Source organism: Gouania willdenowi, chromosome 3 (genome assembly GCF_900634775.1).
Source record: "Gouania willdenowi chromosome 3, fGouWil2.1, whole genome shotgun sequence".
Lineage (NCBI taxonomy): Eukaryota > Metazoa > Chordata > Actinopteri > Blenniiformes > Gobiesocidae > Gouania > Gouania willdenowi.
The window spans coordinates 41,361,668-41,387,985 of record NC_041046.1 but is presented as its reverse complement, the minus strand read 5'-3'; the positions used below and the strand labels follow the sequence as shown (position 1 = coordinate 41,387,985).

The following is a 26,318-nucleotide window of genomic DNA, read 5'->3' as shown; positions in this document are numbered from 1 at the left end:
ACGGTGCACAGCGTTAGGAAGGTTAGATACACAATGAACCCAAGAAAAAGCACATTGAGCTGTCTTTTGTGTGAAAGGTTGTCTTTAGTCAATTTAAATTTCAAGCTTTATCAAAAATCATATATAATACAAGAGGTTTTGTTTGATTACTGTCTTAAAGTAATTTTACAGCAGCCAGGAGTTAATGAAACCTAACATTTATTTATTTTTTTACTTACCATTTTAGGATCCTTTAGAACAACTTTATACTTGAAAACAGATTTTGTTGTTGTTTTTAATGAAAAATTGTTTTGTTTTGGTTTTTTATCAACAGTAAAAAAAACAAAAAAACATAACGTACCTGCATTTGAAAACCCTCGGCCTGACATTTGAAAAATCCTCAAAATATTAACTGTCATGAAAATGAATCGACATTGATTTATTGTGACCAAGCTAAGCACTTCAGTGAATTTGTCGTTGGAAATTGTTCATCCATTACATTTAGAATACCGGTGAGGGAATAAAACATTATTAATTATTATAATAATTAATAAACATTATTAAGTAATAGTTTCTGTGACAAACACAAAGACAAAACATTTTGCCACTACTCAAGAGCCCTGAGTGAACGTCACCTTACAGCGAGGTTATCAATGGTCCGCCTCCTTTTCTTCTTTAAAATCAGTCCACGATAAAGTTTTTTTCAAAATCCTCAAAAACTGTGTTTTTTTCACCAAAAATCGACCGACCGGAATTTTTTTTTTCATTACCTAGAATCCCCCCCATTAGTATCAATGCTTTGGTGTGAGAATGGTTGGTGAGTATTGCATTAAAAGACCTTCACCACTCTACACACACACAGACTGATGACAATACCCTTCAGCCGAGGACGAGGCTAAAAACTATAGGTGTGTCTTCTATAGCCAGATATGTATACGTATATATATATATATGTTGTATATGTGTGTGAGCTTGTGCGTGTAAACCCATGTTTAGGTATGTGTATTGCTGTGTATGTATATGTCTGCTGTACAGTATTTGTTGTATGATGAGGCGTGGGGTGGTGGAAGAATTTGACAGTACTGACAATGACCATGTAGCAATAGAGCTTTTAACTTACCATGCTATAATATGTGCTGACAAATATGTGCATGTAAAAAAGTTATGTACAATCACTATCAAACTCAGAATAAGATGCTATCTTCTTGATTCACTTTCTTGCTTCCATCAATCTGGAAACAGTGAAGACTTTGTACCTTGAGAAGCATTTTTTAAACTTATGAAAACCTTGACATCAGATACATTTGGTGAATCTAACTACAATAATTAGAACAGTATTTTGTAAACAGCTTTCCAAAGTCAGTGGTTTTTCTCGCCGGTGCAAACTCTTCAAAGTGAGAATCATAAAAAGATCATTCTAAGTTATCTGCTCAGGAAGAACTCGTAGGTGTCCCTGGCTCTCGCCTCCACATGGAGGAAACTTTACAGCCCATTTTACACGCACAGTCATGTCTGTCTGGCCTCGGGATTACGATGTATGCAGATGTAAAAATGTTACATAAAAAGGCTGTTACAAAATGTATGAGGGCTATAAAATCATTGCGCAGATCATTAAAAGGGCGAAAGAGAGCCTGAATGGTTCATTGATGCATATTGTCCTGCTGAAGTATCTCGTCAGTCCTCGAGTGCCAACATTGATGGCCTCGGACCTCAGAGTTACTGCCATGGACTCGATAGGCGATTACTGCCAAATGTGTGGCGTTCATAGAACAGACAGCGGCAGATGTTTCCATCACAGATCTAAAAACAAACATATATTTGCATCAAGTCAATGTCATTATTGATCCACTTTCTCCTTCATAATCCCAACAGTTTTACAGCTTCGGGTGCTAAAGCCCTGTTAATCCATTCCTTGACCTCCAGGAGGAGAACACTTGCTATCTTTACAACTCGAATGCAATTTCTTCTACAACAACCTCACAAATGTACATGACACGAATAAATTAAATCCTGCAGTTTTTATGTTGTAGCAAAGGCCTTGTATATATCAGTGGTTGTCAACCTTTTCAGAGGAAGACAGGACCATCTATAAGGGGGAATAAAGACGAGAGATTTTTTGGGGTCCATCCATAAAGTCAGCAAAATGATGGTCCATTGTTCTATGAATCTATGATAACCACATTTATTTATTTATCTGAATAATATCCACTGTTATTCAGGAAGTTTGCTATTATTTGCACCATAACATATAGTCATCTTAAAGATGTAAATCATTGTTTTAATCAGAAACTGGTCAGCAAAGGGTATGAAAAATCGTAAATGTGGTTAAATTGGCAAAAATAATCATGAAATGTGGTGAAAAGAGGTTAAAAGTAATAATAATGAGTCAATATGTGTGACAATAGGTGGTAAAAGTGGTGGAAAGGATTTATAAGTGCTGAAAATGTCTAAAAGTGGAGAAATTAGAAGGAAAAGTGGCAGAAATAGGAGTAATGTAGCAAAAAGGCGTTAAAAGAAGCAAAAATATGGCAAGAAAACATGATGAAAATAGTTTAAAATGTGCAAAAATGGGCACAAAATGTTAAAAAAATATTCCTAGTGCCTTGAAGGCATCTGGCGACCCCCTACCAATGTCTTACAACCCCAAATAGAGTCCCGACCCCAAGGTTGAGAACCCCTGGTGTATGCCATTGCAGTGGCTTTTAAACAAAAGCACAAGCAGATTTATAACGTGTTCAACTATAACGCCATAACTTTAAATTAGGCAACGCAGATTTTGCTCGATTTCCCTCGATATGTACGGCACAGTCAAAATAAAATGTCCTTGAGCAGAAATGAGAACTCTTGGCTGTCACTTAGCTTCAAAACCCCCTTGTGTATCATAATAATCTTCCTCACTTCCCAAAGACAAACTTGATCAATATCAGTTTCCTGAAGAGTCTCTGCATCACCTCGTTCTGAAATCACCAGAAGAGAAAACAATCTCTGAACCACGGATATATTTTTCAGAACGTAATGCCGGCAAATGGAAAACAAATGGAGGCTCAGAAGTGTTTGTTTTTTCTGTGGGAGTCAGAGTGAACCAAATTAGTGGATTTTTTGGGAGTTGTTTTGTAGCTGTCCAAAGAAATCACACTGAAATTGACTCTGAATGGTCACATTTCAATACTCTGAACTTTTTCTTTCTCGTGTCTGTCGATTTCGTCAAAACAAATCGGCACCTTGATGGATTTCATCACGTGTGCGTAAAGTTACTATACTGACTTGTTACTGGCAAATCGTTGGCTTTCAGAAACTGCTGGAGTTTCTTAGATAAAGCAAATATTAGCAGAGTTATGGTCTTAAAATCACATGTTCCCGAGATGCGTTCAAAAGAAAACATGTCTTGGTAAAACTGGACGTATGGTCACCCTAGTGTAAGTCGGATTTGTGATAATATGGTCAGAAATGCAGTGGTATCCTCAGAGGCTTCATCTGCCACCTTATTGACTCGCTTACTTATTTACATACTGGTTAGATTGAGGATGTATGAGGCAGTGATGCCTTAATGATAAGTGTATCAGAATCCACATTGAAACTGGTGTAAAACCTAAAAACACCCCCAAATGGAAGATCCCAACCCCAGAGGGTCCAAAATGTCCACTATACTAAATATTTCATATCAGAAATATATTTTTATTGAAAAAAATATGGAGAATGAACTTGACAGAAATAGTGTTTTAATTACCAACAAAGTAGACCCGAAGCTGCCATGAACCAGGTGTTTATCTACCATTGGAGCAATTTAGAGTGTCTTGCCAGAGAACACTGACAGGTATAGTCTTGCGATCGAACATCTTAACTCTCCAACGTTAGAGGACTTCTCTACCACCTGAAGTTTTATTAAACCAAAGGGGAAAAATCTCAAGCTTGTAGGAGTATTTCATCAGGTGGTGTCTGCAGTGATCAATAAACTGCTACATTGGCAGCCGCTTGGTGGAAAACACCCAGAAAGCTTAGTATGTTGGACTTCATCAAGCATGTATGCCACGTTTATCAATTAGTTTCCAAACGTTGGCTTCTTTGTATCTTTGAAAACTTAGTACCTCCTTGGTTGGCGTCGGCTCATTTCCTATTGCAGATCCTAGCGTAAACTTCCACTCTGAGCTTAGATATGATTTTTTCTACTGAACCATTTTACTGATACGTCCTCTTTAGGAGCCCATTTTTTTTTAAATAGTTAAGAGAAAGCTCAAACGCCATAAAAGGAGAAAGGACTGCTGCACAGTTACACATGCTCGGCTTAAAGGCTAAAAGCTGGCCCTTGCAGAGCGGCTTGATCTCCTATTCCACTGAGGCATTTTGAGAATTAAGTCAATTTTTGAGACTAAAATGTACCACTTGCCGAGAATCCAATGGTTGTTGTGTTTGCTACTTTGTGTAACCCACTGTGGCAACAGCTTATCTGACTTTGACCACGAGATAAGAGGCAAAGAAAAATCTCAGTGCACGCTGTGAAGTGCGTTTTGGTGTTTTCCTGTCACTGTGGGACTTTACAGTACTTTTCCATTAAAAGCACTGGTGTTTGGAAGACGTATTGCATCTTAGACTAGTTTATTCTGAGTTCCAAAGAGAAGCTCTTTTTGGTTTATTTTATAAAACACACAATTTTAAAAAAAGATTCTGATATCTGTGATCAGATAAACGAGTCAAACGTAAGGACGTGAATATTTGGCTCCTTTCTTGCCACAGATTAACTCAATGGCACAGTTGCTACAAGCAAATCAAAAAGTCCACAGTCCCCTTAAAGCTCCGGTATGCAAGTCATTTTTGGTGGTGTTTGAATTACAATAAGCTGAAAGGTTATTATGGATTTTTGACCAAAGTGTTCTGAGAGGACATTGGACCTCTCCACCTTCTCTATGCGCTGTATTCAAGCTTTAGAAAATAAGCACCCTGACAGTATTGCGCAGTCAATTGGAGATCTTTTTACAAAATAAAAGTTCCATGAGCTGTACTGGGTGTGATTATTGGCTGCTCGACAAAAGTTGAGTTCACGTCCTAGCGATAGTGAAGGTGCAATAGCAGTAGTTCTGGCAGGTAAGGCTTAAGGTGCGTTCACACCGAACGCAAAACCAGCGACTTAAGTTGCTTAAATTGCCTGTGATGAGTTGCTTAAACAGAGTTGCGCTTTTTTCTAGCTTCATCGCTTCGGTGACGTGACGACCGAAGACAGCACTGAGAGGAGATGGCTGCACCGACTTCTATGGCCGCATGTTTACATCACTTATTATAGACAGTGCCACTTGTACTCGGTTTAAATGCTCAACTGAGTTACTAAACAATGAGTTTACTCAAAATACTGTATATTAAAATGGCTTATTCAAGGAGTATGCCCCAGTAAGTATAAGAAGTTTATAGCAACCCTCTCAGTGCATCCTCCGGTTCTGCACACAGTGACAACTGGGGGAGTGACGTGGGGTGAAACGTATTGCCGATTGGATGTCGCAACGCAGCATCACTCGAAGTCGCTTGAAAAGTTTAATGTTTAACTTTGAGCGACTACCAGCGACTCAGATTCAAATGACTCAATTGCCCGAGTCAAGTCACTTGAAGGGATGTCGCTTGACGTGATGTCATTTACATTGTTTTTTAATGTAATCTAGTCGCCAGAGTTGCATTTGGTGTGAACGCACCTTTAGAAAGTAAAAAAAGCTAAAAAAGTAATGGCCGAAGTGAAGAAGTGACAGTCAAAGGGTGCGGGTGATAGCAGACGGAATAAAGAGCAACGCAAAACAAATATCTCCACAGTCGTGCTTGTTCACAAGGATGCCAGTGAATGACGAGTGGATTCAAAACTCGGAGTGGAGGAGGGGAATTGATTGTTTTGATTCCATTCTCACATATTCTACAAACTGCAGCCTTATCTTGAGGATATTGTTTGCTTGTGTTGTTTGCAAGTCTCATTCTGTTTAGCTTAGGTTCTCCTGCCTTTGACTTTAACAATATTTTTAACACAGACAAACAGACTCAAAGTTAATGTCTGTCGCATTCTTGAATCCATCTATACATTCATAGCTTGGCAAAACATTGCATCATTTAAAAATAATAGTTGACTTTATTTTTGCTTTATAGTTCATGACTTTTCCAAATTTAAGGAAAAGTCATGGGGGAAGGGTGGGTGTCACCAACGTCAATCAATTTGGTTATTTCAATGAGAGTCATGAATGTGTACCCCAAATTTGAAAAGACTGGGGTGAAACATTTTCAAGATTCACTAACTGTGTGTGTTTAAGTTTGTGTGTGTGTGTGTGTTTTCTCCACCTTGCAGGAACATATGGCGCAGCGGTCAAAGCTGGGTTTCCAGTCCTCTCCGTTGCGTCTGATTCCCTCGTCCTGAGGACAGTCACCACTGCAGCCTGGACCTGAAGCACACACGCAGTCGTAGCCCCCTGGGAGGTTCACGCACACACTGTCATTCCAGCAGGTGTGTGTCTGCAGACTGCATTCATCAATATCTGAAAAAAAGATCGGATGTTTGTGAACAATGGAAATGATCAAAGAAAGTTCAATAACGACACATTGTTTATTATTTCCTCCGCCAAGGAGGTAATATTATCACAGCCATTTATTTTTTCTTTTGTTAACAGTATTACATCAAAAGTACTTTACAACACAACATAGACTTTACAATACAGCAATTCTGTACTCACGTTACTGTTACTGAAATTGAGTTGCTCTTATGGGTTCTTGTACTTTTTGGAGTATATTTCTAAATCAGTAATTTTACTTGTACTTAAGTACCTTTTAAAAGAAGTAATTCATTACCACACCCAACCATTACGGAGAAAATGTATATTTTTTATTTAAAAATGACCAAGGGACATTGTGAAACTACAAAAAATGAAATGACCAGACAACAATCAAATACATCACAGCCAACCAATCAGATTAAACGTAATGTAACTCACCAAAAAGCATTGAATGGAGGTTCTTTTTTCAGTTTTAGAGTTAATAAATGTAGCTATACTTTGAGCTTTAACTTTTTTTTAACTTTATTTGTAATTGAATTCATTGGTGTCATTTTATTTAGAAATTAATTGTACATTTTGACAAATTGATCCAATTGTGCAAGATTTGGTCTCTTCCTTTTTAAGTTTATACATGAGATGTTTACTGTATGCAAGGGAAACATGGCAAGATTTGGGGGGTGAAAGTAACTAGTAACTTTTACTCTGAATACTATTTAATTGAGCTATTATATATCAGTACTCTTATCAGTACTCTCGGTTTGTAATTTTACCCAATGAGGGTGCCTGTACATTTGGACCTACTGTATCTTCATTAATGGGGATAAACCTTTTTCCAAGACTTTACAGTGTGATTGATCATGGTACTACTATATATGATCAGGATCACCGATCCATATAACTGCCAATATCTGGCAAAGAGGAGATTTGTTGCTTAACCAAGGTTTAGATGTGAAACAATGCCTTTAAAATCTTTTATGGTAATAAACTGAAAGGAGAATTTAAATCCCAGAAATATTTTCCTGGTCAGGTTAAATTGCCTGATTACGCCTTTAAAAAAAACAAAAAAAAAAAAACACTATTACACTTATTAACTCATTCAGTGCCAGCCGTTTTATACTATGACAATCTGAATTCTGAAACCAGATTCTGAAAGATTAGACTTTACTTTCATCAGAATTTGTTTTTGTTTCTAACTTGTTTAGTTCTTCCGTAATCCGCAGTTGAATAGAGGCAAGTTTCACACAAATCGCCAGTTTGTGACAAAAAGCTGAAAAGAAATGGCTTTTTCTGAAAAAACCTATGAGTGACTTTGAAGCAATTTTTTTTTTTAGCTTTAGGGACACCTCAATATTAGTTTCCTTTTATAAAACAACACAGAGACCAGGCTTTTGATGGCAAAATTATTGTTATGTTGCTATCTGGGTCATAATTGTATGGATTTCTTATTGTATTTTGGCATTCCTCCAAGTCTGTCCCCTTCCTCTTCCTCCCGGACATGCCGAGTGTCACCGCTTGCCCCATTTTTTTGATCGTTTTCTCTCACCATCGCGACACTCGAGTCCACTTACTCTATGCCACAATGATTATAATCCACATGTAATATACATGTTTGTATTGGCATGTGTATGTATATGTATTTTTGTTTTAAGTTTTTCTTTTCTTTTATCTCTAATTAATATTTTGTTTAATATTTGCATTTGTCTTTTGATATTATTTTGTGTACTTTGTTTATGTATTAGTTTTCCTCATATCCAAGTGTAACTAATTGTGCATTTTGTCTCATGATTGTATACGTGTTTGTGTATTAGCCTTTGTTTTACATTGTCTGTGTTTATTAAAAGGGGTGGAGCTCTTATACAAGCCCTGTGGGCTTCATTCCCTCCTTGCACCTTTAATGTTGTTTTTTAATGTGTGCTAAATAAAATAGTCTGAACATTTCTTACATTTTCTCACTTTGCTTTGAAGATTGAAGAGTAACTTTTGACTCTGCATTTCAGTTCATTGATAACTTAATAGAAACTACTTCAATGTGCTGGTAAAGTGCAATTTGTTTGATCCGATAGTGGTTTTATTTCTAAGAACCAGTGGACACAGTTGTGTGCAGTATACATTTCATAGTGGACAATGTATTTCTCTGTTCAGGAATTTTGCTATATTAAACATTAATTATTACATCTAAATGTGTAATTCAATGCCTTTTTTTGGTAAAAAAACTCATGTTGTAATTAAAAGAGGTTGCAGAGAGAGTTAATTACAGCAGATTAAATATATGTGCATTTTTAAGTTGTGAGCAAATAGGTTACATTCTATACATGATCATTTGCATACATACTGGCAGTGTTCCATCAGCGTCAACACTCCAGCAGATTCAGCTGAATCATCAAAAGATCTGCACCTTCAGCACATTTTCTCCACGCACCCCTCACTACACGACCCAACATGAACAGAGAGACCTGAAGTCATTTCTGTCTCCTTTTCTTCATCTCCAAAAGTTAGGAAGCAGCCGCCACAGTCTGTCCACACCTTTTATCAGCCCCTGGCATTTAGCCTTCTTTATTCTTGGTTAATGGGAGCTGTTCAGAGAAGGTCTCTGCTTTTCCCCAAGCAGCACCTGCTACCCACAGACATCGATCAAACCCACGACACTGACAGCGTGCGACTAGAGTTGCATAACAAAGGCTGAGAGCAGCAAAGGGGAAAACGCCAAATGAAACGTCTGTATTCGTTTCGTTCTCCTTTTAGATGAACAGAAGAGCCAACGAGTGAAAGGAAACAAGGATAGACGTTTTACCGCCACATGAGCTCTCTGCTTCAAACATAAAAAGCCTTTTGTAATACGTAGTGTGTGCTACAGGGGGCAATGGTGATGAAGGTTAGCAAAGAGTTCGTTGTAGGAGTTGGTAAACTCCATCAACATGTTTTCAGATTACCTGAGGCATTACCAGAACTTCAGAGGTTTCAGCTTGCTGGCACTCTTCAGATGATAAAATGAACTGCTCAGTTACGGTTGCTTCCAACCAGCTTAAACCTGTGACTTTCCTGTACTGAGTGGGTTACTGGACACGGTTACATTATGTTTTTTTTTTTACTTTGGAATTAATTATTCCGACTTAAATTATTCGGAATTAAAGTATTCCTCTTCGCGTTTACATGGAAATAGTATTTCTGAATTGAGGTTTACATGGAAAACAGGTTTAATCGAAGGTTCTGATTGGACAGGGGGCAAACTTGACGTATTCACGTCTATCGGGAAAAACACAAACTTTTTATTGTTGGCTACATCATAGAATATCACATGATAGGAACTGTTTTCACTTTTATTTTGATAGTAGTTTTGAAGCAGCAGCTCAACAATAACAAATGGTTTCACTTTGGTCAGCTGAGCAGGAGAAGGAGATAAGAACTAATCACCAGTAAATAAAACCCAGGAAAACAATAACCAGGAACAAATATTAGCTCCCTGGTAAAGATAATAGCTCTAACAACCGGTACAATGATAACTTGGTGACATTACAGCCTGTGCAGCAGTACAGGGACGTATTTATTTTAGGTAAATTAGTTTAGGTTTTAGTATCACCAGTTTGATGAAACCAGTTCCGTTTGCCGATCTCTGTGTGTGTGTAATAAGTCCATGTGTCTGTGTGAATGTCCTCATGTTTACGCTTCCATCCATCCACTCTTTTTATTATATCCATGTTTTCTAAGGCTCTTATTAAATAAATAGTCTCAGCGTTAGTCTGGACGGCCATCTTGGATTATGTCATCACCAGCGCGTCATTGCGACAGGACGAGCAAGCGCAGAACGACCGGAATTAATTTAAAGCAGAACTGAACGTACAGAAGATAGAGGAATTGTTGAATTCGGAATTAAAAACAGAATAAACTAGCCAAGTTTAATTCGGAATAACACTTGTATTAGGAATTAAGTGTAAACAAGGTCAGTTAAAGGATGATTTAACTTTTATTCTGAATGAAAGGGGAATTAAAGCTCTCATGTAAACGTGGTTACTGTGGTTTCTTTACCGAATCCAGAAACATGTTAATGAGGTGAACTGTTGACTTAGGGAGACCACAGCAGTAAATGATCCACTGTTTGTGTATTGATGTCCAATGATGGATAACAGAGCAGTAGCAGATTACACAGACCACGATTTAAGGCTTATTTTACAAAACTGTTTCAGAATACTTTATCCCCGAGGGGCAATTCAGTTTGCAGTTGTGGGTTGGGTTGCAGCAAGAGACAGAATATTTTTAGAACATTGCGATAAAGTGCAATAGTGGCAAAAAAAAATAAAAAATAGATTCAACTCTTAAAAAGCACACAAGACATTTAATTTGGCCCTCTTACTGCTTTTTAAAAGCTTGATGGCAGAAAGAATTAAAGAGTTTTTACATTACAATTTAATTTAGCATTTCAACACTTATCCAAAGCGACGTACAATACGAGCAGTTAGCGTTAAGGGACATGCTCAACATACCACAGTGACGGATGGCCCAGGTTGGATTCGAACCAGTGACCCTTCGATAACAAGCCCACTTCATTAAACGTCATATAGTTATTCTGTTGCTATTTTTTAATCATGTAAAGCACATTGAATGACCTTGTGTATGAAATGTTCTATACAAATACATTTACCTTGCTTTGCCAAAATTAGGAATAAAAGTTTGTTGAGTTATAAAGAGCTCAGCATTTTTAAATGCAAATATCAAGTGTTAAGCAGATAATTTTCAACGTGTAGTTCCTTGTTTGTTCACAAAGTAGTTGCTTCCGCGCTTGGCAACAGCTTCTCTTTCCAGGATCATACCGGTTGGTGCCAAGATTTCTCCTCCATAATGAGCAATCACCAGCAGATATAATGAAATTCAAAAGGCTTTGTCATCTGGAAAGTTAAATAGGAAGTGTTTTCTGCCACCATTTTTGGTGCTAACAAACTAATAGATAAAACAGCTCAAAATAGTTGATAGCTGATATTGAGGCACCTCTGCCAAGTGACAAAAAAAACTTTCTCTAGACAGACAAGAAGCTAACGCTGCTGCAACGCTAACCACAATAATCCGATGTGACAATGCTGCGTATACACCGTAATTGGTTTTGCAAAGTAATCGTCCACATACAGAGATAGGAAAACAGCTCAGTAGAAAGTGTTTTGTGGTGGTGACAGTCTATTTGCATATGCTCAATGAAATCTTATCAGCAAGTCAGACATACTGTACCTCTGCTGGTGAGGGATTAATGCTCGTCATGCTATGTTCACCATATTTATCCACAAACTGCTGCTCTCTCTCTTTCTCTCTCACACACACACACACACTTACAATACATTTACACACATGTGGAGAAAGACAATCCGTGTACCATTCGTTCTTTGGTTATTCCTTTTTAAAACCAAATTAAAATCACAAAAAAACAGTGTGGTAATTTGGTTTTACTGACTTAAAACCAGAACAGAAATTCAGAAAAATCAAAAACCAGACATGCAACGTTTTTCTGCTTTGAATTAAATCTTCCGTTTGTGTTATATTTGGATATTTACGGGAAACTAGGACGGGAGCTTCATGTTTTAAGCTCACTACACAGGGATGACCCACAGACGGGGGCGAACTTTTACTCTGCTGCGTTTGATAAAATGATCTTGTAGCATTATGTCCACCTCACACCGAGGGTAAAGAAGCTTAAAATTTGGGTTAAAGAGGTATTGATGCCGAAAGTCTGAATCTGTGAATATCGTGTCAACTTCATATCCAAATAAACTGGTGACTGACTGTCGACTGTGAGGCTGGTGTGAGGAACAATAGATGTTGGAACTTTGACACTTTGCAAAAACAATTACATCTTTTTTGAGGGCAGTAAAAAATATATTTTTTGCACGTTATAATATCGCTAGCCACTAACGGCAGCTGCAAACACACACGGAAGTTGATCACAAGAAACAAAGAGCACCTGTAGATTCATTACACCACCTCTGGTTTCTTTAATCACATGTGCATGTTTTTTTGTTTTGATTTATTCATGTATTAATAACGTTTCTATTCACCAGTTCATCAGTAATGTGACTTGTGCGTTGCTCTTTTTTTGTCCAGGAACAAAAGTTCGCCCCCGTCTGTGGGTCCCCTCTGTGTGGTGAGCTTAAAACATGAAGCTCTTGTCCATAGTTTCCTTTAAATATCCAAATATCACACAAACAGAAGATTTAATTTTTAAACAGAAAAACTATTTCTGTTTTGGTTTTAAGTTGGCAAAACAAAATAACCTCACTGTTTATTTGTAATTTTGATTTGGTTTTAAAACGGAATAACCAAAGCACGAAGGGTACATGGATTAAAGACAGTGTTGCACCCTAATACAAAAGCCTATTTGAGGAATTAGCCAAGCACAGCCAACCACATGTGCCATCACAGATGAAAACACTAATCCTGTGTATGCACTTTAAGACACATTCACATTATCACATAAAACAGACAAAAACAATTTAATTCCCTTGACAGATGTTGGTTATTAGCCATAATCAAAGGCTGAGTATGAGAGTATTCAAATTGTGTTACTTTGCTTCCTCTCTCCAGGCAACACATATGGAACGGTCACGGAGAGAGAAAATGGAGCACGGACAACGTCGTGTACAGACACACTGAGAGTACATTGGGTATTATTTGTCATATTTACTCACAATCTGTCCATAAAGCCACCTTTCCAAAGCATCAGGCAAAATAAAGCTATTTTAGTATGCAGCTGCTTTGCTCTATACAACAGTGATAGGCAGGGAATCAATGCAACACATCACCAGTTGTGAGGTGCAAAGCAACAAGTCAAAAGTCATGCAGTGCCTTGAGACAAACACTAGAAAGTACAACATAGTGTTACAAACTTTTTGAAGATAGTTTTATAGTCTAGAATAGTTAGAAGTATCTCTATAACTATAGTAGTTATAGTGGTTGTCAAAGTTTTTTGGCTCAAGTATCCTTTTTGTCTTATTTTTGAATCAAGTACCACCTTTGTCCAACATTTTGTTCAGAATACTATCGTGAAAAAACAACTACAGATCATAATGATGGAATGAATGAGTTCTAAAATATATTTTAAAGAATCACATTGTGTGAATAAGTGGAATGAAACAGTATTTAGTGCCTCCTGAAAGGATGTTTTTCTATAGTTTTCATCATTTCTTGTCATCTCCTGCCTGGTGTGGGTGAAACAAAATCTGACCTTTGTATTTTCCATTCATGTTCTAATCAATTATTATGATGGTCATGTTTTACTAAAAAATAAACACCCATATTTGTAATGCTTTAATTTGTTCATTTTCCAATCACTCTCTCAAGAACGCCCTGAAATGCCATCGCGTACCCCTCGGGGTACACGTACCCCCATTTAAGAAACACTGCTCTATCGTAGTGCTTCATACAAACTATAATATAGCCAGGTCTTTCTTTATTTAGAACAAAAAAATTTAAAAAATGGATGAAAATTAATAAATAAATCTGAACAGAAATACCTATGAAATAAAAAAATTAAAATTTCAATATAATACATATGATTCTTTCCACAAGGAATAGGAAGAAGCCAATACTTGTCAAGTCTTACGCCCATTCTTCACTATTAACAACTGCAAAATCCGATGAAAATAATACAAATACAAATAAATACTCTAATCGCACTATTAAGAAAAACAGAACCAAAACAACCCAAAATGCAGAGGTGCCATCAACATCTGTGAGATTCTCCTTCATTTCTGTGCTTTTTTAAGATACATCTTTTGCAGTTTTTTTCTAAACTGCATTATATTCATACTTAATTTAATTGCTTCATCAAGATCATTCCACAAACTCCCCCACAAATAGAAATACACACTTATCAAATTAGTCCCTCTAAAGTTATAACCCCTGTCTGAACAGTTTATGTATATTTACAGGTAGATGTTTATGTTTTGCTTTATATTTTATTTGTGCAGTCTTAAATTATACCAGATCCCCAAACCTTAAGATTTCAAAAACAGTAAATTGGTGTGTTGATAATATCCTACATTGTGTACTATACGGATGGCTCTTTTTGTAGTGTGCTTAGTTAACTTTGTCTATTTAAAAGTGAAAATTCTAGATGTTTAGTCTATTTAGAAGTAAAAATTCTAGATGTTTAGTCTATTTAGAAGTAAAAATTCTAGATGTTTAGTCTAGAAGTGAAAATTCTAGATGTTTAGTCTATTTAGAAGTAAAAAATTCTAGATGTTTAGTCTAGAAGTAAAAATTCTAGATGTTTAGTCTAGAAGTGAAAATTCTAGATGTTTAGTCTATTTAGAAGTAAAAATTCTAGATGTTTAGTCTATTTAGAAGTAAAAATTCTAGATGTTTAGTCTATTTAGAAGTGAAAATTCTAGATGTTTAGTCTATTTAGAAGTGAAAATTCTAGATGTTTAGTCTATTTAGAAGTAAAAATTCTAGATGTTTAGTCTAGAAGTGAAAGTTCTAGATGTTTAGTCTATTTAGAAGTAAAAATTCTAGATGTTTAGTCTATTGAAAAGTAAAAATTCTAGATGTTTAGTCTATATTTAGAAGTGAAAATTCTAGATGTTTAGTCTATTTAGAAGTGAAAATTCTAGATGTTTAGTCTATTGAAAAGTAAAAATTCTAGATGTTTAGTCTATTTAGAAGTAAAAATTCTAGATGTTTAGTCTATTTAGAAGTAAAAATTCTAGATATTTGCGTCATACATCCCACAAACTCAAAATAGTCATTTATTATCTGTCACTCTTCAGGGATTTATTCTGAGACGATGCCAGTTTAATGCAATAAAACTCAAGCATATATACATGAATCAATAAAAAAGGCAAGGACAAAAACATTGTCCATTGTCCTACCCTGACTCCATCTTCCCTGTTCCCTTCCCCCTCACCTAGGTGTAACACTGCCCTCTCTTTTTATATTCTCCCTTTAATATAGTCTTTATTACCTTTCCTTAGGGAAGGCTGGTGATGGTCACATTTATGCAATAAAATAAATTCATTTACTAAATATAGTGTTGACCTTTGACAGCATGTGCAGACAAGGTTAAAAAAAAAAAAAAGAAAAAATAATAATAATAGAAAATAGTTATTTGCACCATACATCACACAAACTGAAAATAAATAGTCCATTAAATATCTGTCATTCTATGTATTCTGCTCCCCTTGAACTTTCAAAAGAGACAGTGCCAGTTTAATGTCACAAAACGCAAGAATATATGAATAAATCTAAAAAAACAAGTAAAAGAAAACACAAAAATATAACGATGTTTTTTAAGTGATCGTAGGAAATTAAATGGATTATTATGGATCAGAATAAATAACATTTACAAAACTAAATAAAGCTTCAAAACAAATTCTGGAAGCAGTTTGATGCATAAAAGAGATGGACCATGAAATAAATAATAATGATGCTCACTAGTAGAAGGCACTTAGTGGCCAATCACTAATAAATGACTTTTACAGATCCTTTGTCACACAGCAGGATGTGCAGAGCGACGCCTTAGTGTGCCAAACACAAATTAGCAGAAACTCTGCAACAAACAACCCATTAAAAAAAAAAAAAGATTAACGCATTATCTAACTGGAAGGCATTTGTCCCACACATGAAAGCACGGAATAATTCCCTAATTTACTGCTGTTGCAAAACACACAATGAATAAACAATGGATTTTGAAGCTACATTACTCTAGTCAACCTATTGATCACCATAGTTAGAATCAGCTCATTGATTTTCTGTGAAAACATGATTTTTTGGCTCATTTTAAATGCAATGCAGCACGTTTTATAACAACTAATAAGTGAAGGGTAATTATTAAGCAGCAGGGGGGCATTTTGAAGCAGAAAATAATTAAATATGTATAAACTACAAGGCACACCTGTCAAACTCAAGGCTCGAGGACCAAATCCTGCCCTTTAGAGCTTCCAATTGGGCCCGCAGGAGAAAGTGACAACGAAAATGACAGAAAACATGATTCAGAATTACTTTAATAATCCCAGGGAAAAACACAAACAATATATATTATACAAGGCACATTTATTAAAAACAATATAAATATACATATATAAAATGTCAACTGTACAGTTTAATTATGTGCAGAGTCAGGTTACAGAAGAATCAATGTGTAAATGAAACTTAATATTTACAGAGGCTTAAAGTTTTCCCGGTGCTTACATCACACTATTGAAATCATTTTAAATGTTAGAGTTGAAAAAATTCCTTCAATTTTCCTCAAATTACAATATTATATCATATTTCCCTTAATTAAATAGAAATTGGTCACAAAATCTAGAAAACTTAAAGTAAAGATCCTGTTGACTTATATCTATCACTTATTGGTTGGATGTGGTGGGTATCTTACATATTTTGTATTTTATTGTATATGTAAAAGTGCAAATTAGGCAACAAAAAAGTTGAAATTACTTGCTTTCCTACATAAAATCTGTGGCCCACTTGAGATCAAACTGCTCCGTATTTGGCCCCTGAACTAAAATGAGTTTGACGCCCGTGCTTTAAGGGATTGTAAAGGAGAACAGTGTCTAACCTGCAGCTCTTGTTGGTCATTTCTATGGCCGATATGTGACAAAACAAGCAAGGAATCAGTGCCAGGATGGATGATGACACTTTATGGCCACCTTATTCGTACAGTGCCAAACTCACACTACCCTCAGCCCAAGGGCACTCAGTCACGGTTGCCTCCAGCACTTGATAAACGACATACGTGTAGCCACAGATTAACTGTAAAAACTGTGAATGCCTTTAAAGTGGATCTAATGTCTCATGACTGGAGTGATGTACTACAGGCCCAGGATGTAAACTCTAGCTATTAAATATTCCTAGAGTCCTTCCTCACACTACTCAACAAAAAATGTCCAGTTGGGCAAAACATATGGAGGGAAAAAACTCTGATTATTAAAGGTTTACTAAGGAAAGTAATTAAAAAACAATTCAAGGAACTGGAAATCAAATACAAAAGGTACAAAAACAAAATTTACATTAAAAAAAGAGGAAAAAAAATTAGTATTTTAATCATGATCAACAAAAATAACAACAACATTAAGAGTACATGGATATACTGTGTTAAAAAAAACAGTGTAATGTCTTTTGATCCAACTATTTTACAGTAATAGCCAGAGTTGGGGTCAATTATAATTGTAACTGCGCAATTCATAAAAAATTACACTTATGATGTGAAATATAATTGTAATTAAAATAATTTGTTACTGTTGTAATCGTAATTGAATTGTAAATGAGTTCAGATATTTGACTTTTCAATTGTCTTGGCATGCAAAGTGAATTACAACTTAATTAAACACAAACCTGTGGAACCACGTCACAGCTCTGACTTACACATATGTAATTAATAATTATTAAAATATGTTTCATTTCAACTTTTCCCACTACTTTAGTTAGCTCAGTTCTCTTTAAGATCATTTTACCATTTTAAAAAATAATAATAATTGAGAGTTATGCTGATAGAAAAAAGGCTCAGAGGCCCACACCAAAAATATTACCGATATTTTTATTTAAGCCTAACAATGTAACCAAGAGATGAGAAACTAATTGGATTATAGATATTATGTTTTTGTGTACTTTACAGCTGATTTAAGGCTGGGGTCCAAACTGACCCGTTATCATAAGAGATGCTAACAGAAAGCTAACACGGTTAAATTGGGTTCGGCTCAGTAATTGTGATTAATTTAATTTGACCTTTAGTAATAATCGAAAACGTCATGGTAACGTATATTTGTAATTTTAATTGTAATTGGAAAAAAATTCTCAGTCCCACTCACTCCCAGCCCTGTCTGAGTGTGTTATATAGGAATAGCTGATTAATGCAGGTGTGTAGGTTTCACACTGCTTGATTTGAAAGTGAGAGGAGCCAATAATTGCCAAACACACACTGCATGGTACTCCGTTAATTACTGTCGGAGAACAACCTAAATATAAACACGTGTGAAGAGACCAAACATAACAGTTCACTCAACATCTATGCATTAATCAACACCGTAAAGACAGAGGTGTAAAGAGTACTGATATATCCTACTCAAGTAGAAGTTTTGTTACTTGATCAAAACTGTACTCAAGTGCAAGTAAGTCATACATAAAATACTCAAATACAAGTAAAAAGGAATTCAAGTAAATAGTACTCAAAGTAAAAGTTATAGTTACTTTCACCCTCCACGTTTACTTTTGGTAATAAACCTTGCCACGGTTCCCTTGTATACAGTAAACATCTCATGTATAAACTTAAAAAGGAAGAGACCAAACCTTGCACAATCAGCACAAAGGCATCTGTATAAAATAAAAGGTTTGTCAAATCGTACAATTCTTTTTTTAAATGCAACGCCAATGAATTCTCAGGCTTTAAGTATAGCTACATTTATCAACCCTAAAACTGAGCCATGACAAATGTGCCATGTGAGTAACAACAATAGGTAGAAACCACAACCTGAACCATAGAACGTGATCAGAAATTAATAAAAAACGACAAAAAATGAAAAACATCAAAAAAAACAAACATCAAAAACCAATTCTGATGAACTACGGCCGGGCCCGTGGAACGTCTCCGTACCAAATAGCATCTACCACCTTTCCAAGAATTCAATGAAATGACTCGGTTCCACCAAGTAAAACAAATGAAATTGTGCGAAGTAAAACCGTAATCTATGTTGAATTACCTTTGAAACACAACTATATCACAACTATGTTCTGATAAATTTAGAAATGACCAGAAAAGGTCTCTTTCAGAAAAGTCTCCGAGAGGCTCTTGACATCCGCACATAGAATGTTTAAGTCAAATTACAGCCTGATTCAACCTGATTCAACGAGCATTAACGGAGGAGTAGTCATTTGAAGAATGGGGCCCATTACTCCGTATGTGCCAATGATTTGGTTCCACCAACTGTCACAACATTTGACTCTCAAATAAATGACAAAACAACTTTAATGGAAATTGCCTAAAAAAGGGTGGTGGGCTGCGAATCAAATTGTGCGAGGCATAATCGCAATCTACGTTGAATTATCTTTGAAACTATAGGTCACACGACTATGTTCCCATAAATTTGGAAACTACCGGAAATGGGGGGTGGGCCTCCGAGCGTCTCATCATTCATTCATAGAGTATTCCTACCAAACTGCATTCCGATCTAACGAGAACTAACGGAGGGTAGTCATTTGAAAAATAGGGCACCCAGGGGCCACCGGGTACCCCTGTGATACATAAGGGGTAATGGGCCCCATTTATATATTGTATGTGCCAATGATTCGGTACCGCCAACCGTAGTAATATTTGAATCGCAAATAAATGAGAAATCGACTTTCGTTACTTTTTTTTCTTTTGATGCCCCCCCCGGGCCCCCAAATCAAAAATCGGGCTTTGATCATCGTCTAATCACCATTATTAATCACGATTATTCATCCTGTTCAGGAAGACATCTGTATTTTTATTCAACTTCTTCTAACAAACAATACAGTATAAGAACAGTTCAAAGTGCAAAAGAAAAGCTTTAAACAAGAATAATAATAATAAATACTATAAATATACCCAGAAATGTAAAATGTACTATGGGATAACTATAAATACACTATTACAGACTCAGAGTGCAACAAAAATGACAGCGTATAAAGAAAAGTTAATATTAGGCTTAAACCTAAAGGTTTCGAGCAAGTAACACGTTGGATTAATTAATAAATACTAAGTAATTAGGTACTTGTCGAGACGTGGAACATGAGCGCCCTCCCCATCTTAAAAAAAAAGGATGAATCATGTGTTCGCCCCCTGGTGGTTGGCTGACTACTGGGGTTGAGAAAGTGCATGATTAGATATGCTGCAAAGCTGCATTTTAAATGTAAAAATCACCAACAATCAGGTTCATTTAATGATGGAGGACAAAATCAAAACCACCATTAAAATCTGAGTAAATGTGCAGCCTTAGTGTGCGTGTGCATGTGTGTGTGTGCATGTGTGGTCTAAACCGATGTATTCACTGCACTATATTCTCACCAATGCAGGAGCTCCCATCCAGCTGGTAGGAGCCGTTGTCCTGGAAACCGTTCCGGCACTCACAGTGGTACCAACCAGGCAGGTTGACACAGCGGGAGTGGTTGTGACACTCGATCAGGCCTTCTGCACACTCGTTAATGTCTGTGGACACACACCAGCGTTACTGTTTGAGCACACGGTAAAAAAAAAAAAAAAGCCCAAAAAGTTTAAAAATAAAGCAGTTGCTTAGACTGCTGCATGGAACATGTCTGTCAGGTTTAGTTTGGATCCAACTCAACGTTCTGAGATTATCTGAGACACTCAGAGGGACAGGTGATGAAAAGTCTTTATTCCATGAGGGCTACAGAATCATAAAAAAACTAACTCCAATGGTTTGAGGAAAACGATTATTTGTGTACCGCTAGAGGTACACATACCCCCAAATAATGATGATAAAAACTATAGAAATAAATCTATAAGTCACTAAATTGGGGTTTCTCAATGTTGGGGTCTGTACCCCATGTGGGGTCTCCTGAAATTTCTGAAAAGTTAAAATATATTTTTGATTTTTTTAAATATTATTCTTTAAAATAAATACACTGTGAGATGGAAATCCAGTTCAACTAAAATGCTTAAACTTGATCAAGATCTTTGGGGTCACCAGAAATTCTTGATATCAAAATGGGGTCAATCTAAAAACAGGTTGGGAACCATTGCACTAAATACTGTTTCTTTCCACTTAACGTATTTACAAAATGAGATTCTTTACAATGTGTGAGAAAAAAAAAAAAAAACTGTATGATGCCAAAAAATGAAGATTGGACTCACAATGTCTCAACAATGCTGATAAGCAGTTTTTTTTATTATAAAAAATGGCAGAATATCACTAAAAAGCTGCTCCAACAAACCAACAATACATTTAACAGGAGGGTAGAGCTGCACTATTAAGCTTTAAACCTCACTTTTAGAGACGTGTGCAGTGCAAAAGGTGCTCCATGTAGCATCCTGTATCAAATATATATTATATATACATTGTAACTGCTTTCTTTTAAGAATTAAAGTGCTTATTGTGCTCATGGTTTAATGGTGAAAATATATATATATACATATATTTTTACAGTAATAATTTCAAGATTCAGATTCAATTATAAGTTCAATCAACAGACACAGATTGAGAAACACTGGGTTATTGTATTTTGACGTATCGTTGTTTTTCACATTCTTACACTGCAGCAAAACTAAGCCAGAACTTCCTGTCCACTTCTAGTTTCTGGTGTGAACTCCTGATTCCTGATTCATATTCATCTTGGCTGTACAGACTCCACCAGGTGTTTTCAGGTCTAACCACTCATCCATTATGCAAGGTTCACGCTCTTCTCTATATCTGCATCGACTGCTTGGTAAAGCCCAAATCAGCACAAGGTTCAGTTTCTACCTTTGGTTTACAGCTTCATTAGCAAACGTTGCAACTGATGGCAGGGTTCTCACTAGCATAGGGGGATTGCACGTTAAGCGGCCGATGCGAGGGTTGTAGGGGAGTCACCCCACCCCCCCAGAAAATGTTTAAATGTATAATTCTCTGACGACCAAACTTTGTGAAGTACAGCCAAAGTTTTATTTATTTTTTTACTTGTTTTATCTTTGTTCCAGCCTTACTTTAAAGCCAAAAGTTATGTGTTGAATTGTTTAAGGGTCATGATTAATGTAGTCAGAGAGTTACTCACGCTTGGTATAGGACACACGTGTCAAACTCAAGGCCCGGGTCAAAAAAACCTAGAAAAATTAAAGTGAAGATCCTGTTGGGAGTGATATCTCAATTAATTGCTTGAATATTGTCGGTTTCTCACATATTTTGTATTTTATATATATATATATATACGTAAAAGTACAAAAATAGGGCACAATATCATTGAAATTACTCATTTTCCCGCTTAAAATCTGTGGCCCACTAGAGATCAAACTGGCCCCAGAACTAAAATGAGTTTGACACCCCTGGTTTAGGCCTTCTACAAATAAATACTTCGAGACAAGAAAAAACATTTGATTCAAAAGACGCACTTTTCAAATTTAATTGACATTATGTGGGACCCACAGTAATATTGGGACTGTTATGGAAATAATTATCATGATAATACATTTTAAAAAAGGAAATAACACCACATCACACCGTAGGGCAGACAGTCTCATTTTGTGCGGCCCCCAAAACAAAATGCCAATTAATTTATACAAAATGCCAATTAATTTATACAAAATGACAGAAAAATGCACAAAATGACAGCAAAATGCACAAAATTACAGTAAAATAAACAAAAAGAAAACAACACCACAAAAAATATAACAAAAACACACATAAGGACTCAAAACACACACAAAAAGGCAACATAAATTCACCATATAGACAAGAAAACAGACAAAATGAATTCAAAAACACCCAAAATGTCTAAAAACTAAAAAAAACACCAAGAAAACCCACAATAAAAAATTATTTCCTGTAATAATAGTCAGATTGGTCATTATTCTAAATGCTAACATACATGCTGATAATGGATCAGACAATAACATTTTTGTGAGACCCGCTCTGATAGAAGTTTCCCATCTCTGCCGTAGGGGATCAACAAAAGAATACTGGAGGGGAAATGCAAAATAAGTGATTTTTTAACTATTCCAAAAAGGTGGAAGTGAAAAAGTTTGGATCCTGACAAGAAGTCACATGTTATTGTGCTGTAAGAATTCTCAGAGAGATGTGAGATGTAAGGTAAGTCTGCTGTGAGACATTTTGCTTCATATGAAGTTAAAAAACATGCTGCAGATTGTTAATCATCCCTCAGGTCAAACCCTCCTCTCTAAAATCCTAATGAAGCAGATCAAGAAAAGGAAGCACTGAAAGGTTTGAACCTTCCAAGACATGAGCCCATATTGTTAAGGACATGAAGTGTATTAGCACGAGCAAATATTTAATATGACAGATATTAAAACCCTTGGACAATGACAGCTGCTTAAACACAGTCATAGATGAACTCACTTTAGTTTAATGTTTGCACTTCAAATTAGCCGTTATAAAAGAACATAATGAGGATTCAATTGAAACCGTGTGCACTCAGACAAAGAAAAGGAAAAAAAGCCCACAGCGACTTTCAGCTGTAGTTCTGTCAAAAACAAGATAAACACTCCTGTTAATCACAAGATTAAACTGTAATAATTACACTCTACAAAGATCTACTAAATGGGTTGTATGTACTATAAAGGCAAACAATGTCTTTTGCTATATTTCTGTTATCAAAATTTTCTAAAAAAAAAAAAAAAAAATGTTCTGACCATTTAGCAATTTTGCCATTTAAAAAAAAACTTTAGCCATTTTTATTTTTATGAAATTATATGAGGCTGGATTCAGTCAAAACAGAAACATTAAAGTAAATGTAGCAAAAGTCACAAATATTCCTTCATTGAGAAGATTCTTGAAAGAGATTTGTTTTTTTCAGTTTATTTTTATATATAATGAACAACAATGTTCCACTCATTTCATGTATTTTTAAGGAAGAAATACCATATTAGGATATATATCGTTATCAGGCTTTAAATCTACCTATATCGTGATATAACATTTTCTCCACATGGCACAGCACCAGTGTGAGTAGGCTGGATTGAAAGAATTGTAAATAGAGAGGTACAGTGAGTATTATGTAGCTGGTAAGCATAGCATAAATTGTTCTTTGGAGATTTTATAGAATAAACTGGGCGTGTCTTAACTGCATCAGCAGCCCCACCCATAATCAAGGGATTTTTTTTAAAAATTTTGTTTTAATTTCAAGCCGAGATACTCGTAATCCAAAACCTCTGGGATTAGTTAATCTTTAAATTGGTTAGGTTTCATGACAGTTAGGATTAGTTAATCCACTATATTGGATTCAACAGGCTTTCCTTTACACAGCATCCTTTTACCCATATTTTCCTACCGACAAGTAACTAAGAGTTGGTTTTACATGCTTCCACATTAACATGCAATGCAAATCAGATAAAAGGAGATAACGGCCTGATTGAAATCAAAGAATTCCTACTGTATATGTCACTGGATTCAAACTAAGAATAACGTATGGAGGGAATTATTCACAATTGCAGAACAGAAAATATGTATTTTTGGTTATTTTTCTTGGACATATTTAGCAACATTTGCACAAATTTACATTAAAATCAGATAGAGATTGAAATCGCTGAAACTTTTTATTGAACGCCAGGAAGAAATTAGGAGGTGGACAGTCACAATATGGAGAAGACGAGCACTTAACTGTAGTTTATGACATCAACAGGCCACATATCATTTCACAGAGCCGACAGTGCAGCTAATAAACCTGCACAACATTCATGTGCACTGTAAATGATGCAGCGCCATTTAAAAAAACAACAACATGCAACGTTTAGTTTACATTTGCATCTAATTTTAGATTTGCTGATGTATGCATTTCGTGGGTCAGCAGTCTGTAATTTTGTTAAATATGATGCAAAACACTTTATCCTTTCCATGCTTAAGACACTAGTGCAGAAAGATTTACAGTTTCCCAGAGCAATAAAGCCTACAGCACCTCTACAGTCCATAAATACCAGGAAACAGCGCACACAGCTCCCCTAATGATAATAACCCAACACTTCTCTACATATCGCTGCATTATTTATGACGAGGGATGCAAAATGCTGCATTTACTGAGACCAAAACACGCTCCTACTGAAACTGTGACTCATGTCAGAAGTTTCCATTTTATTTCATCTTCTCTACATACATATGTGCGTGATTTGAAATTCAAATACATATTTAAAAATGGAGCGTTTACCATTTTCATCAAAACAAGTTCCTTTATGTACTTTCAGAGGAAACAGTTTCAATGACATGGAACGAGTCCAGTTGTTAATGGGAGGAATGTGCATTCCTAAAAAACGAACTAAAGGTGCATAGAACTTCTGCACTAAATATACTGTATAGTCATTGTATGTCCATAGGGTTCATACTAGTGTATTTGAACCAATATCTGAAGCAGAACTACTATTCCCAACTCATGCTTAAATTCATCAGAATCCAGGAGAAAGGTCAACACTTTCACTTTTAACATATCTGCACTCATCCGTAAATAAACTCCAACATCATCACTATCGTGCAGAGATTTCTGGAATTTCAAAACCAGATTTTGTCTGGCAGCAGAGATTAAGGTGTTTAATAAACCACTGCTAACATACGATGCATTATTACCTCTGCCAAGAATGTGATGTCACCAACGTTGGTCTGTTAGCACAAAGTATTTTTGATGTAGGATTTTGACAATTTTCACAAAAGACACTGAGCAGACCAACGTTGAAACAACGTTGAAATGACGTGAGAAGTTGTCTTTGGCGGGTGCAAAAAGTCGTCCGAAAAAGAGGTCTTCTTAACGTTGTCTTGCCCGATGGGAGCTCGAAGTTATCTTAAAAAGATTGCAGAGCATAAATGTTCATGAAGTATACCTGGATATATACTTAGTGACTGCGGATAATCCTGAATAATGATTTTTAATAAACAGAAGCACATACACACGTATGTGTCTGTGACTATGTGTGGAATTGCAAAACTGTTTAAATTTCATATGCGAAATTGCTTCAAATTTTGAACATCATATCAAGGTCCAGATGAGGTTGTGGTCATGACGTCAGATGCCGACCTATTTTGGGCGTCACATAGACGTGCAGGTGAGGTCCAGACCGACCGACGTGTTATGAACGTGATCTGGAGGTCCGTGGACGTGGGATGTTTAGTGGGAGAGCTTACAAATGTATGTATTGTTCGTTCTTTGGTTATTCCATTTTAAATCAAATCAAAATATACAAAC

The 26,318-nt window shown here is 36.0% G+C and overlaps 1 protein-coding gene across 1 annotated transcript in view; it reads right to left on the bottom strand.

Annotated features, from left to right (window-relative positions):
* Window positions 1–26,318, bottom strand: part of LOC114460871 (protein kinase C-binding protein NELL1-like) — a 376,823-nt gene that overhangs the window by 5,189 nt on the left and 345,316 nt on the right. Inside the window, exons 16-17 of the mRNA XM_028442750.1 lie at window positions 20,491–20,631; window positions 6,283–6,476 (exon numbers count right to left, since the gene is read on the bottom strand). Coding sequence (XP_028298551.1) covers window positions 6,283–6,476; window positions 20,491–20,631 — 335 coding nt within the window. The remainder of the gene's footprint in view (window positions 1–6,282; window positions 6,477–20,490; window positions 20,632–26,318) is intronic.